The sequence below is a fragment of the Ranitomeya imitator genome, chromosome 6, assembly GCF_032444005.1.
Source record: "Ranitomeya imitator isolate aRanImi1 chromosome 6, aRanImi1.pri, whole genome shotgun sequence".
NCBI lineage: Eukaryota > Metazoa > Chordata > Amphibia > Anura > Dendrobatidae > Ranitomeya > Ranitomeya imitator.
The window spans coordinates 375,275,871-375,289,807 of record NC_091287.1 but is presented as its reverse complement, the minus strand read 5'-3'; the positions used below and the strand labels follow the sequence as shown (position 1 = coordinate 375,289,807).

At 44.7% G+C, this 13,937-nt stretch overlaps 2 protein-coding genes across 3 annotated transcripts in view; one reads left to right on the top strand and one right to left on the bottom strand.

Moving 5' to 3' along the window:
- Positions 1 to 5,727, bottom strand: part of FAM210A (family with sequence similarity 210 member A) — a 76,474-nt gene extending 70,747 nt beyond the window's left edge. Inside the window, exon 1 of one of the 2 annotated variants that reach the window (XM_069731002.1) lies at positions 5,595 to 5,727. The gene's annotated coding sequence lies outside the window, so the exon portion shown is untranslated. The remainder of the gene's footprint in view (positions 1 to 5,594) is intronic. The other variant, XM_069731003.1, reaches the window with a different exon arrangement.
- A 14-nt stretch (positions 5,728 to 5,741) lies between these two features.
- RNMT (RNA guanine-7 methyltransferase) overlaps positions 5,742 to 13,937 on the top strand; it is a 61,090-nt gene continuing 52,894 nt past the window's right edge. Inside the window, exons 1-2 of the mRNA XM_069731001.1 lie at positions 5,742 to 5,984; positions 12,457 to 12,556. Coding sequence (XP_069587102.1) covers positions 12,482 to 12,556 — 75 coding nt within the window. The 5' untranslated portion in view covers positions 5,742 to 5,984; positions 12,457 to 12,481. The remainder of the gene's footprint in view (positions 5,985 to 12,456; positions 12,557 to 13,937) is intronic.

Genomic DNA, 13,937 nt, shown 5'->3' with positions numbered 1-13,937 from the left:
CAGCTTCTTTCCTGCCAAGTTTTGCAGCAGAAAAAACTCCCAGTGTGAACTTACCCCAAGGGTGTAATAAACAGTGTGTGCATGACATTTCTGAAATCTCATAGCTTGTGCTGGAACTGTAAAACACAGTTTTTAATCTGCATTAAAAAAAAAAAAAAAAACGCAGCAACAAAACGCAAAGTGTGAACATAGCCTTACAGATGATATTTCCTCGGCTCCCCTGAGTATTGCGCTCTCTCACATATTACAATTCGCCATACACAGGGCTGGCATCAGCACCCGGTCAAGTGCTGTGGCCCAGAGCAGGCGAGGGGCCCACTAGTTGATGGGGACACCGGCGCACTATGGGGACCCAGGGCCTGTTCTCGTGAGTGGGCCCCCGCTTGCGATACTTACCTCTCCCAGTTCCACCGGTCTTTTCCGCGTCTCCTAACTGTGATGTTTCAGGTGAGAGGGAGCGATGACGTGACTAGTTTACACCCTCTGCCTGGACAGTCGCAGTGCATAGATCCGGAAGACACCGACGCTGAGGAGTCCGGAGCACAGCCTCGGCCGACGAGGAGAGGTCAGTATTTCATTTTTTTATGTTTGGAGCAATATATGAGGTTCATCATATATGGAGCATCATATGGGGCTCATAAATGGAGCATTCTATATGGAGCATCATATGAGGCTCATTATATATGGAGCATCTTATGGGGCCCATTACATACTGGAGTCATTCCATGGTAGCTTACGTTACAACACAATATAGTAACTTACGTTACAAAGATGATGGTAACTTACCTGACAAGAAGTTTAATCCAATGGATGGTAACATATTGTAACGCAAGTTATCTATATTTCTTGTAATAAAAACTGTTGCTTTTAACTTGAGAGGTTAAAATAAATTGTTTATAGTTGCTGGGACTATGGTGTTTTAATACAATAAAAATCGTGCTTCTCCCCTGATTACCAGAAAATGTCAGTCTCATGAAGGACAACTGCCTTTCCTTTTTTTGTAACATAAGTTACCAAGTAATAACACTGTATTTTGTATTTAATTTTATTGTTGAAAAATCAAACGGTGTTGAAATCTATTGAGAATAGTTTAATGTACAATATACATTCACTCCTTTTTGTGCCGGCCTTCAAAGTACAGTCTGTAGCCAGTTTTTGGCTCGTGAATGTAACGTAAGTTACCATGGAATAACCCACAGGAACATTATATGGGGCCCCATCATGTACTGTATGAAACATTACATGGGACCTATTCTGTAAGGAGCAATTTATGGGGCCCATCATAAACTGTATGGAACATTATATGGGGCCGATCAAACTGTTTGGAGCATTATATGGGTCTCATACTGTATGGAGCAATATACGGGGCTCATTATTCTTTATGGAGAATTATATGGGGCCCATTATACTGTATGGAGCAATATATGGGGCCCATTATACAGTACTAGATGGTGGCCCGATTCTAACGCATCGGGTATTCTAGAATATGCATGTCCACGTAGTATATTGGCCAGCCACGTAGTATACTGGCCAGCCACGTAGTATACAGCACAGAGCCACGTAGCATATTGCACAGCGACGTAGTATACAGCACAGAGCCACGTAATATATTGGCCAGCCACGTAGTATATTGGCCAGCCACGTAGTATATTGCCCAGCCACGTATGTCACAGGTTAAAAAATAAACATATACTCGCCTTCCGATCCGAGGGCCCCTTGTAGTTCTGTCGCCTGTGCGCGGTGCATGCGGCAGCTTCCAGTCCCAGGGTGTGATGACATCGCGGTCACATGACCGTGATGTCATGACAGGTCCTTCTCGCGCAGGCCCTGTGATGATGTCGCGGTCACATGACCGTGATGTCATGGGAGGTCCTTGTCGCATACCATCCTTAGCACCGGAACCTGCCGCTTGCATGGAGCGGTCACTGGAGAGTCGCGAAAGGTGAGTATATAATGATTTTTTATTTTTTTAAATTATTTTTAACATTAGATCTTTTTACTATTGACGCTGCATAGGCAGCATCAATAGTAAAAACTTGGTCGCACAGGGTTAATAGCGGCGGTAACGGAGTGAGTTACCCGCGGCATAACGCGGTCCGTTACCGCTGGCATTAACCCTGTGTGAGCGGTGACTGCGGGGAGTATGGAGCGGGCGTCGGGCACTGACTGCAGGGGAGTAGGGAGGGACTAATAGGACTGTGGCCATCGCTGATTGGTCGCGGCAGCCATGACAGGCAGCTGGAGAGACCAATCAGCGACTTGGATTCCATGACAGACAGAGGCCGCGACCAATGAATATCTGTGACAGAAGGACAGACAGACGGAAGTGACCCTTAGACAATTATATAGTAGATGGAGCATTTTATGGGACCCATTATACTGTATGGAGCAATATATGTGTGGATCATTATTCTTTATGGAGCATTATGAGTCCATTATTCTGTTTGGAGCATTATATGGGTCTCATACTGTATGGAGCAATATACGTGGCATTATTCTTTATGGAGAATTATATGGGGCCCATTATACTGTATGGAGCAATATATGGGGCCCATTATACTGTATGGAGCATTATATGGGGCACATTCTGTATGTAGCATTATAAGGGGCTCATTATTCTGTATGGAGCATTATATGGGGCTCATTATTATGTATGGAGCAACATATGGGGTCCATTATTCCCTATGGAGCAATTTATGGGGCTCATTATGTATGGAGCAATATATGGGGCTCATTATTATGTATGGAGCACTATGTGGTGCCCATAATACTGTATGGAGCAATAAATGGGGCTCATTATTATGCATGCAGTGCTATGTCATGCCCATAATACTGTATGGAGCAATATAGGGGGCTCATTATTATGCATGCAGTGCTATGTCATGCCCATAATACTGTATGGAGCAATAAATGGGGCTCATTATTATGCATGCAGTGCTATGTCATGCCCATAATACTGTATGGAGCAATATATGGGGCTCATTATTATGCATGCAGTGCTATGTCATGCCCATAATACTGTATGGAGCAATAAATGGGGCTCATTATTATGCATGCAGTGCTATGTCGTGCCCATAATATTGTATGGAGCAATCTATGGGGCTCATTATTATGTACAGAGTGCTATGTGGTGCCTATAATACTATATGGAGGCCCACACCATCTGGTTTCTGACCTATTGTAGAATGTTCAGTAGATATCCCTCATGTAATGTAAGTAGTAAGTGAAATCTTTGGTATTGTGCTATACCTATATTTCTCTGCATCATGAATTGTGGTATTTGTTAAAGGGGCCCACAGAGACTCGGCCGGGGACCTCGAAAACCTGCAGACAACCCTGCCCATACAGTACGAGAGATACAAGCCTTTTTATTTAGTGTTCAATTTATGTTTACCATTGGGCGGTGCTCGCAGGCTAATTATGCAGAGCAGCCTAAAGACACACCCCAGAGAATCCTGTGAGCACCGCCCCATGGTAAAGGCCATTAAAGGGACACTGTCACCTGAATTTGGAGGGAACAATCTTCAGCCATGGAGGCGGGGTTTGGGGGTTTTTGATTCACCCTTTCCTTAACCGCTGGCTGCATGCTGGCTGCAATATTGGATTGAAGTTCATTCTCTGTCCTCCATAGTACACACCTGCGCAAGGCAAGATTGCACCTTGTGCAGGCGTGTACTACGGAGGACAGAGAATGAACTTCAATCCAATATTGCAGCCAGCATGCAGCCAGCGGGTAAGGAAAGGGTGAATCAAAAACCCCAAAACCCCGCCTCCATGGCTGAAGATTGTTCCCTCCAAATTCAGGTGACAGTGTCCCTTTAAAATGAGAACTAATTACAATGGCTCACATCTCTGGAGCACATTCAGGTGAAATGGATTGTGGTGCAGAGACCCGCCGGGTCGCTGTGCTGCAATACAAGCCACCAGCTAATTAGTGGCCAGCAGCAGATGTTGACTTGCCAATGAAGTCATGCGATTATCGCTCCTGTGCCAACTACACGAGTGGGGGCCACACAGTAGAATAATTTGTTTCTTTTTAAAATGTGCTGAAAATAAAACAGAAGGGGTCCAGGATGGGGACTTTATGCCAGGAAGGGGCAGATTATTACAAGAAGGCCAGGATGAGGGACATTACTACATTGGGGATGAACATGTATGTCTGTATAGAATCTAGAACATTACAATGGCCCATATATCAGACAACACACTGATAGGGATCCAGATACAAATTTTGCACAGTGGCCCACAGTACTCTAGTTACATCACTGAGAATGACGGATTTAAAAAACAACAAAAAAAACCACAGAATATTCAGGGGAGCAGCAGGAATAAAATAAGAGCAGAGGTGCGCCACTTTTGACCAGGTGACAGGTCCTCTTTCAGTACATTTCTACAATACAAACTTTGCACAAGGATGGTGAGTGCGATCTGTGCCAGGTGGCCATTCCATGACTGGCATCACCCTCTGTGCACCCCTCGCAATTCAGTCATCACATACTTTCTATGTAAGAAGGAACAATCTCCTTCATACGTCTGTTTTATGGGGATGTAGCTGGGCGTGTGACGGAAAAAAAGGGCAATGACACATTCTTCACAGCCAAAGGTTCTTCATACAAGGCCGGGCTCTGACTCACTGCGGAGGACTTCATTCAGCCTTGTCCGCTGAGCCCCCTCCATTACTCACAACCATAGTCCGAGGCCAGAGGGGCCACTGCCAGAAGGGCTACTGCCAGAAGGGCCTTAGGGGCTACTGCCAGCGGGGCTACTGCCAGAAGGGCCACTGCAAGAGGGGCTACTGCTAGCGGGGCCTTAGGGGCTACTGCCAGAGGGGCCTTATCTGCTACTGCCAGCGGGGCTACTGCCAGAAGGGCCTTAGGGGCTACTGCCAGAGGGGCCACTGCCAGAGGGGCCACTGCCAGAGCGGCTACTGCCAGCGGGGCCTTAGGGGCTACTGCCAGAGGGGCCTTATCTGCTACTGCCAGAGGGGCTACTGCCAGAAGGGCCTTAGGGGCTACTGCCAAAGGGGCCTTATCTGCTACTGCCAGCGGGGCTACTGCCAGAAGGGCCTTAGGGGCTACTGCCAGAGGGGCCTTATCTGCTACTGCCAGCGGGGCTACTGCCAGAAGGGCCTTAGGGGCTACTGCCAGAGGGGCCTTATCTGCTACTGCCAGCGGGGCTACTGCCAGAAGGGCCTTAGGGGCTACTGCCAGAGGGGCCTTATCTGCTACTGCCAGAAGGGCTACTGCCAGAGGGGCCACTGCCAGAGGGGCTACTGCCAGCGGGGCCTTAGGGGCTGCTGCCAGCGGGGCTACTGCCAGAAGGGCCTTATCTGCTACTGCCAGAGGGGCCTTATCTGCTACTGCCAGAGGGGCTACTGCCAGAGGGGCCTTATCTGCTACTGCCAGAGGGGCTACTGCCAGAGGGGCCGGGAGTAATCATATGTAGGCTTGGAGTACAACAAACTTTTCCCAGCCTGCCAGTGATACGAGCAGCACCCCTGGCATGCAGCTATGTACTGCCCCCCACATGCCACCTCAAGGGTATGAAGGCCGCCCCGCCCAGGGCACTGCCAGTGAGCGGAGCTCTGCCGGTACCTGCACCTGTCCTCGGCTGCTCTGCTCTCATTCAGTGGCTGCAAATGACAAGAAAGTCCCCAGATTCCAGGCTGAGCCCGGGCACCGCGCTGGATCCAGACCCGCCCACTCAACCCCTGCCAGCAAAGGAAGGTCTGCGCATGCGCCGAGCGTCACGGGAAATGTAGTCCGGGATATTGCAAACTATTGCGTTGGCTGAAGGTTGCAGGGTGTAATGTCTCCTCCGGGCCGCTGGTGGCGTTTTCGTTTTCTCGCTGTCTCAGGATATCCCGGATACTTTGCGGGGCAGGAGTTGTACACAGTAGTGACTTCCGGTTAGCACTGTGTCTGCTGATGTTGCCGCATTGTCTGCAGCTTTTCCCCGTAGCTGCTGCTAATCTCTGCGGGCAGGTGAGTGGAGCGCTGTGTCCAAAGCGGGCGGGCACAGACAGAAGAGGCCCCTGTAGGGTGCAAGAGCTCATCCTCATGCCCAGTAGCGCCTGCTCCGGATGTACATGTGGCCCCCTACCTCATGGGCCGCCCCCACTGCACAGGTTACACCGATGCTCTGTCCCAGGCGAGCTGTAGGTGCTGCAGGCGCGAATTCCTAGAGCTCCTGTTCATCCATAGAGCTGGTGAAGCAGCAGTGGTCAGGCATGTGCCCCCCGAGTCCAGACATTGGGATTGCTGAGGGTCCCAGCAGGCAGACCCCATCAACCAGCACGTGATGCCTTTGGCATGCATAGAATACCCCTTATGAGATGCCCCTGTGAGATCCAGCCCCCCAGAGATGTCTGGCAGCAGCTTATCCCCTATGGAGGTCCATGGACAGGCTGGTTTCTTCCTGACCCAGGTGATCGCCGGTCTCTCCTGTGAACATAGGGAGGAACCTGTCCGTCATCTATGGCGCTGCTAGAAGCGCCCAGGACATAATCAGAGGATCAAAAACAATTGTGGAGGGAATGCGCTAAGATGTCTGACCCCTCTGGTCAAACTCTAATCAAAAGCAGGAATCAATATTTGTCTCAGATTTAACCCTGACTGCTCTGTGATCCTGTACTGGAGCACTTGTTATTTCACGGTTGTATCAGGATCATTTTCGGTATAAATATTGTAATTGATGACTATCACTATAAGGATCAGTTCTCGCCTGCATTTAGCGAAACATAATTAACGTGGGAAATGGTTCCATGTCACAGGGGATCAAATCTGAAGCAGACGAGCCCCCCGACTATAATGTGGACCGCCTGGTTTCTGTTTTCTCTATTTTTGAAATCAAAGTTCTGCACGCTGCACTTCCACAAACTGGGTGGGCCACATCATAGTCAGTGATGTCCTTGTGCTTTTCAGGAAAAATAAATGGCACAAGATCAGTTAATGTTGCAGCTTTGCCTTCTATCAGGGTCCCTCCACGCAAGGGTCTTCCGCAAATACAACACCGAGTTGCGAGTTTTTAGTTGCAAACTTCGTATCAAAAATGTAATGGATTTATAGCCGATTTCAGTCTGAAATTAGCTGCATAAATTGCCCTGCAATCCGCGCTGTCAGTCGGTGTAGGCTGCCGATTTTTCATCAAATGTAGATTAAATTGATGAAAATGCAGCTTCTGTAATGCTCTGCACAACGTAATGTGCTGGAAAATCGGCAGCACGGTCACTGTGTGGTGGTCCTAAAATCAGCTCACCGAATACTGCTGGGGAGGGGCCATTTGTCTGAGATAGATGGTGTAGACCATCGAGTGGAATCACACATTTTAGATCAGGAATTCCGTGTGGTTTATACATTACTACTTTTTGTTCATTATAAAGCGGCCAGAAAATCTGAGTAGTATGGTAATAGTATCCAAATACTGGTGGGAAGCTCCGGCGCTGTTCACATCTGGGCAGTGGTTTCCATTATTGCCAGAAGCCACAGTGTGGTGCTGAGTCTGCCTCATGGTGAAGAGCAGGGACCGCTTCAGCCTCCAAACACGATGTACCCGAGGGAGCCATGGGCCAAGGTCTGTGTCCGCAGCGGGCATCACTTGCCCCAGTGCTTTTTTACACAGACTACTTTCCACACAGACTACTTTCCACACAGACCTCAGATCCAAGTGCAAAAAAAAACTCATCGAGTCTGAACTTGGCCTTATGCTGTATTTAGATTGAATCCCAATTAAATTAATGGGTTTTTTTCCTCTTTTTTTTTGTATAAAAAGTAAAAAAAATCCTCAACTTGTAAATTGTGAGTAATAAATATCGGTTAGACCACAAATCTCATTCACGTGCAGATTTTCGCAGTGGATTTCTTCGTTTGCAAATAATTGTACCACATCTAAGCCCGTCTCTAAATATTATTATAGAAACAGGAACACATGGGCTACTTGCACAGTGAACAAGTCTGTATGATCATGTTCACACACCACCAAGAAACCTGAAGACACAAAAGAGAATAGTAAAACCAAAAACACTCAGTTTGAAAAAATGTTGCAGTAATCCGCAAGTGCTAGTAAAAGATGTAAAAAAAAAAAAAAACAGGGTATTTGGTTGATACGTTTTTTGCAAAAAATGTATACTAAGCTGCTCTACCAAACTTCACGGTATACCCTTATCAGAGCAGTCCTAACTAATGTATGCAATCCCTATCTGATGTATTTAAAAACCTGATCATCTGTATATTACCTGTGTGAACAGGGTTCAGAGAGGAAAAATCCATGTGTGCATACAGAGTAGAACAGCTTTTGTGCAGCTAGCCCAAGAGGAGTGGTGGGTAGCTCCCCAGTCTTGTAGACACAAGAGAACAATTATGGAAACAGGAACACATGGGCTACTTGCACAGTGAACAAGTCTGTAAGTACATGTTCACACACCACCAAGAAACCTGAAGACACAAAAGAGAATAGTAAAACCAAAAACACTCAGTTTGAAAAAATGTTGCAGTAATCCGCAAGTGCTAGTAAAAGATGTAAAAAAAACAAAAAAAAAACAGGGTATTTGGTTGATACGTTTTTTGCAAAAAATGTATACTAAGCTGCTCTACCAAACTTCACGGTATACCCTTATCAGAGCAGTCCTAACTAATGTATGCAATCCCTATCTGATGTATTTAAAAACCTGATCATCTGTATATTACCTGTGTGAACAGGGTTCAGAGAGGAAAAATCCATGTGTGCATACAGAGTAGAACAGCTTTTGTGCAGCTAGCCCAAGAGGAGTGGTGGGTAGCTCCCCAGTCTTGTAGACACAAGAGAACAATTATGGAAACAGGAACACATGGGCTACTTGCACAGTGAACAAGTCTGTAGGATCATGTTCACACACCACCAAGAAACCTGAAGACACAAAAGAGAATAGTAAAACCAAAAACACTCAGTTTGAAAAAATGTTGCAGTAATCCGCAAGTGCTAGTAAAAGATGTAAAAAAAAAAAAAAAAAAAACAGGGTATTTGGTTGATACGTTTTTTGCAAAAAATGTATACTAAGCTGCTCTACCAAACTTCACGGTATACCCTTATCAGAGCAGTCCTAACTAATGTATGCAATCCCTATCTGATGTATTTAAAAACCTGATCATCTGTATATTACCTGTGTGAACAGGGTTCAGAGAGGAAAAATCCATGTGTGCATACAGAGTAGAACAGCTTTTGTGCAGCTAGCCCAAGAGGAGTGGTGGGTAGCTCCCCAGTCTTGTAGACACAAGAGAACAATTATGGAAACAGGAACACATGGGCTACTTGCACAGTGAACAAGTCTGTAGGATCATGTTCACACACCACCAAGAAACCTGAAGACACAAAAGAGAATAGTAAAACCAAAAACACTCAGTTTGAAAAAATGTTGCAGTAATCCGCAAGTGCTAGTAAAAGATGTAAAAAAAAAAAAAAACAGGGTATTTGGTTGATACGTTTTTTGCAAAAAATGTATACTAAGCTGCTCTACCAAACTTCACGGTATACCCTTATCAGAGCAGTCCTAACTAATGTATGCAATCCCTATCTGATGTATTTAAAAACCTGATCATCTGTATATTACCTGTGTGAACAGGGTTCAGAGAGGAAAAATCCATGTGTGCATACAGAGTAGAACAGCTTTTGTGCAGCTAGCCCAAGAGGAGTGGTGGGTAGCTCCCCAGTCTTGTAGACACAAGAGAACAATTATGGAAACAGGAACACATGGGCTACTTGCACAGTGAACAAGTCTGTAGGATCATGTTCACACACCACCAAGAAACCTGAAGACACAAAAGAGAATAGTAAAACCAAAAACACTCAGTTTGAAAAAATGTTGCAGTAATCCGCAAGTGCTAGTAAAAGATGTAAAAAAAAAAAAAAACAGGGTATTTGGTTGATACGTTTTTTGCAAAAAATGTATACTAAGCTGCTCTACCAAACTTCACGGTATACCCTTATCAGAGCAGTCCTAACTAATGTATGCAATCCCTATCTGATGTATTTAAAAACCTGATCATCTGTATATTACCTGTGTGAACAGGGTTCAGAGATGAAAAATCCATGTGTGCATACAGAGTAGAACAGCTTTTGTGCAGCTAGCCCAAGAGGAGTGGTGGGTAGCTCCCCAGTCTTGTAGACACAAGAGAACAATTATGGAAACAGGAACACATGGGCTACTTGCACAGTGAACAAGTCTGTAGGATCATGTTCACACACCACCAAGAAACCTGAAGACACAAAAGAGAATAGTAAAACCAAAAACACTCAGTTTGAAAAAATGTTGCAGTAATCCGCAAGTGCTAGTAAAAGATGTAAAAAAAAAAAAAAACAGGGTATTTGGTTGATACGTTTTTTGCAAAAAATGTATACTAAGCTGCTCTACCAAACTTCACGTGTTCGAGTGTTTTTGGTTTTACTATTCTCTTTTGTGTCTTCAGGTTTCTTGGTGGTGTGTGAACATGATCCTACAGACTTGTTCACTGTGCAAGTAGCCCATGTGTTCCTGTTTCCATAATTGTTCTCTTGTGTCTACAAGACTGGGGAGCCACCCACCACTCCTCTTGGGCTAGCTGCACAAAAGCTGTTCTACTCTGTATGCACACATGGATTTTTCCTCTCTGAACCCTGTTCACACAGGTAATATACAGATGATCAGGTTTTTAAATACATCAGATAGGGATTGCATACATTAGTTAGGACTGCTCTGATAAGGGTATACCGTGAAGTTTGGTAGAGCAGCTTAGTATACATTTTTTGCAAAAAACGTATCAACCAAATACCCTGTTTTTTTTTTTTTTACATCTTTTACTAGCACTTGCGGATTACTGCAACATTTTTTCAAACTGAGTGTTTTTGGTTTTACTATTCTCTTTTGTGTCTTTAAATATTATTATAGGAGAAAATTGTTCATCTCCATAAGCTTGTTTCAAGCTGTGCCCCTGTTCGATAAGGCTGCCGTCACACTATCAGTATTTGGTCAGTATTTTACATCAGTATTTGTAAGCCAAAACCAGGAGTGTGTGATAAATGCAGAAGTGGTGCATATGTTTCTGTTATACTTTTCCTCTAATTGTTCCACTCCTGACTTTGGCTTACAGATACTGAACGTGTACACATGATCTAACGCAGTTTTCATATCTTAGAAGTACTTATTTCTTAGTTTTCCACACTTATGCGGATAAAGTGTAATTATTGTATATGGAAAGTTAAAGGGCTTTCTCTGGCCTTTGGGAGATTTCCTGACAGCTTATGGTTAGAAACATAAGAAATGTTCATTAATAGACGGAGCATCTGAGCTGGAGTCACGTGGGATCTGAAAGGTAAGTTGTAGTCGGTTTATCTCGTTGCTTGCTGAGAAATCTCAGGCTACAGGCCCTTTTCAGCATTCGGCAGGCCATCAGCGTGCCTGTGATAAAAATAATGGAAACAGCTGGCACTCGCCCTCCCCAGTGCGTCTCCATCACTTCCAAGTGATTGCTGACAGTCTCCGGAGCAGCGGCCCAGATGCAGTTCTGGACCTTGGGAGAGCGAGGACCAGCTGTTTCTGTTATCCTTAATACAGGCTCGCCAATGGGAGAGCCCCCTACAGGCATCTTCTGACCCCTGCGTGCGGAATTGAATGGGGGCATGTACATCTAAAGGCGGTGTCATCACTACAGTAACTGCCAGCAAAAGTAAGTTAGACAATTCATTGATATGCAGAAACGCACATTTCAGAATAATTGAACCTAAAAATGAAGCCTCTTAACAAAATGGCCTAAATTAAAGGGAACCTGTCACCCCGTTTTTTACGATATGAGATAAAAAATGGTTCAATAGGGTGTGAGCTCTGCTTTACATCAGTACCTTTCATATCCCCTGATTCCCCACCTTTGCTGCCAAAATACCTTAGTAATCTCTCCGTTTTCGTATGTCAATCACCCCGGTCCAGTCCGATGTTGTTTGGTTTTTTTGTGACATTCGTTGCTGCTTTTTGCTCAAAAGTCTTCAAAATGTTTATGTGAATTTTGTGCGAATCAAAAATAGCAAAAATAAAGATTGAACAGTTGCATATTCTGAAAAAAAATTGCGCAAAAACATCTGATGAACAAACCAACCTCTCCAGTTGGGACTGGAGTACTTTTGGGCAAAGAAGTTGTTGCTTTTAGAAAGTCGTATTTGATGAATCTGTGCAAAAAAATCTGGAAAAGCTACATTGATGTAAAAATCAGAACATTAACTGAGCAGCAAAAGATACCGTAACTGTAAAGCAGGGGCAAATCATAGTCATTATTTGAGTTATTCATGCCACACATTAGCGAAAATGCAATGATGAGTCTGGCCCTTAGTATTTACAGGTATAGATCAAATGCGTTCTGTAGCTTTTCCCTGGTTGAAATTCTGTGCGATTACTATAGATTCCGTACATCTTCTTTTGCCTGCAGAATAAAATCTTTTTTTTTTTCTTGTTTTTAGCTCTGAGGGTCCTCAGTCACGTGAAATGGACGCTGAAAGTGTACCAGTGTCCTCGCAGAAGAGGAAGTCTGATGCCCAGGATCAACCGTCTAAGAGAATTGTATGTATCTACTCTGAGAAAAGGTTCTTGATATTGGACAATCCCTTTAAGTTACCATATTCATACCCTCCAGAGGCACCATGATTGCCTCCGATCCTACGGTTGCTAGCAGCGTACGGATAAATACTCATTTTGCACTGTACAATACCCATCTTTTTATATGCGCTTGGTATAGCTTTTTTTGTGTTTATCACTCACTCATTGGGATGGGTGAAGAGCGCTGTAAAGATGCTGAAAGAATTAACATGCTGCCTTTTGGCAAAAACACCGCCGAGCCACAAATCCTTATGTAAAAAAATGCCGCTTGTTCATGAAATTTTGCACATCTCATTGGTTATGCTGCTACTGTAAAATGCTGTGTATCTTATGCTCCAAATGTGCTATATTAAAGGGAATGTGTCACCAGGTTTTTCCCACCTCCTCTAAGAGCAGCATAATATAGAAAAAGAGACCCTGATTCCAACGATGTATCTTTTAGTTTGCTGGGAGCAGTTGTGACACAATATCAGAGTTTTTAGATGTTGTAGAGCTCAAAAAGCTTCCCCCTCCCATACCACAGCGCACTATGTACATGGTCTATTGACAGTGAGCTGCTTATCACTTGAGGGGGGTGTCGGACCACTCGGGATGAGGCAACTAGTCTGGGCAGTGATAATCTGGTGATTAAAACATTCATTGTATGGAAACATCTGCACATAACCTAATAAGTGACATGTGCCTGAAATCTGTCCCAGATTACTTAGCAAAAACCTGCTGACAGATTCCCTTTAAAGGGACACTGTCACCTGAATTTGGAGGGAACAATCTTCAGCCATGGAGGCGGGGTTTTGGGGTTTTTGATTCACCCTTTCCTTACCCGCTGGCTGCATGCTGGCTGCAATATTGGATTGAAGTTCATTCTCTGTCCTCCGTAGTACACGCCTGCACAAGGTGCAATCTTGCCTTGCGCAGGTGTGTACTATGGAGGACAGATAATGAACTTCAATCCAATATAATAATATAGCCAGCGGGTAAGGAAAGGGTGAATCAAAAACCCCCAAACCCCGCCTCCATGGCTGAAGATTGTTCCCTCCAAATCCAGGTGACAGTGTCCCTTTAAAAGGAGCAGCTAACACCGTTTTAGTGATTGATCCATTAACACAGGTGTGGGTGTTGATGAGGACAGGGCTGGCGATCAATCAGTCATGATTAAGTAAGAATGACATCACTGGACTCTTTAAAAGGAGGCTGGTGCTTGGTATCATTGTTTCTCTTCAGTTAACCATGGTTATCTCTAAAGAAACACGTGCAGCCATCATTGCACTGCACAAAAATGGCCTAACAGGGAAGAGTATCGTAGCTACAAAGATTGCACCTCAGTCAACAATCTATCGCATCATCA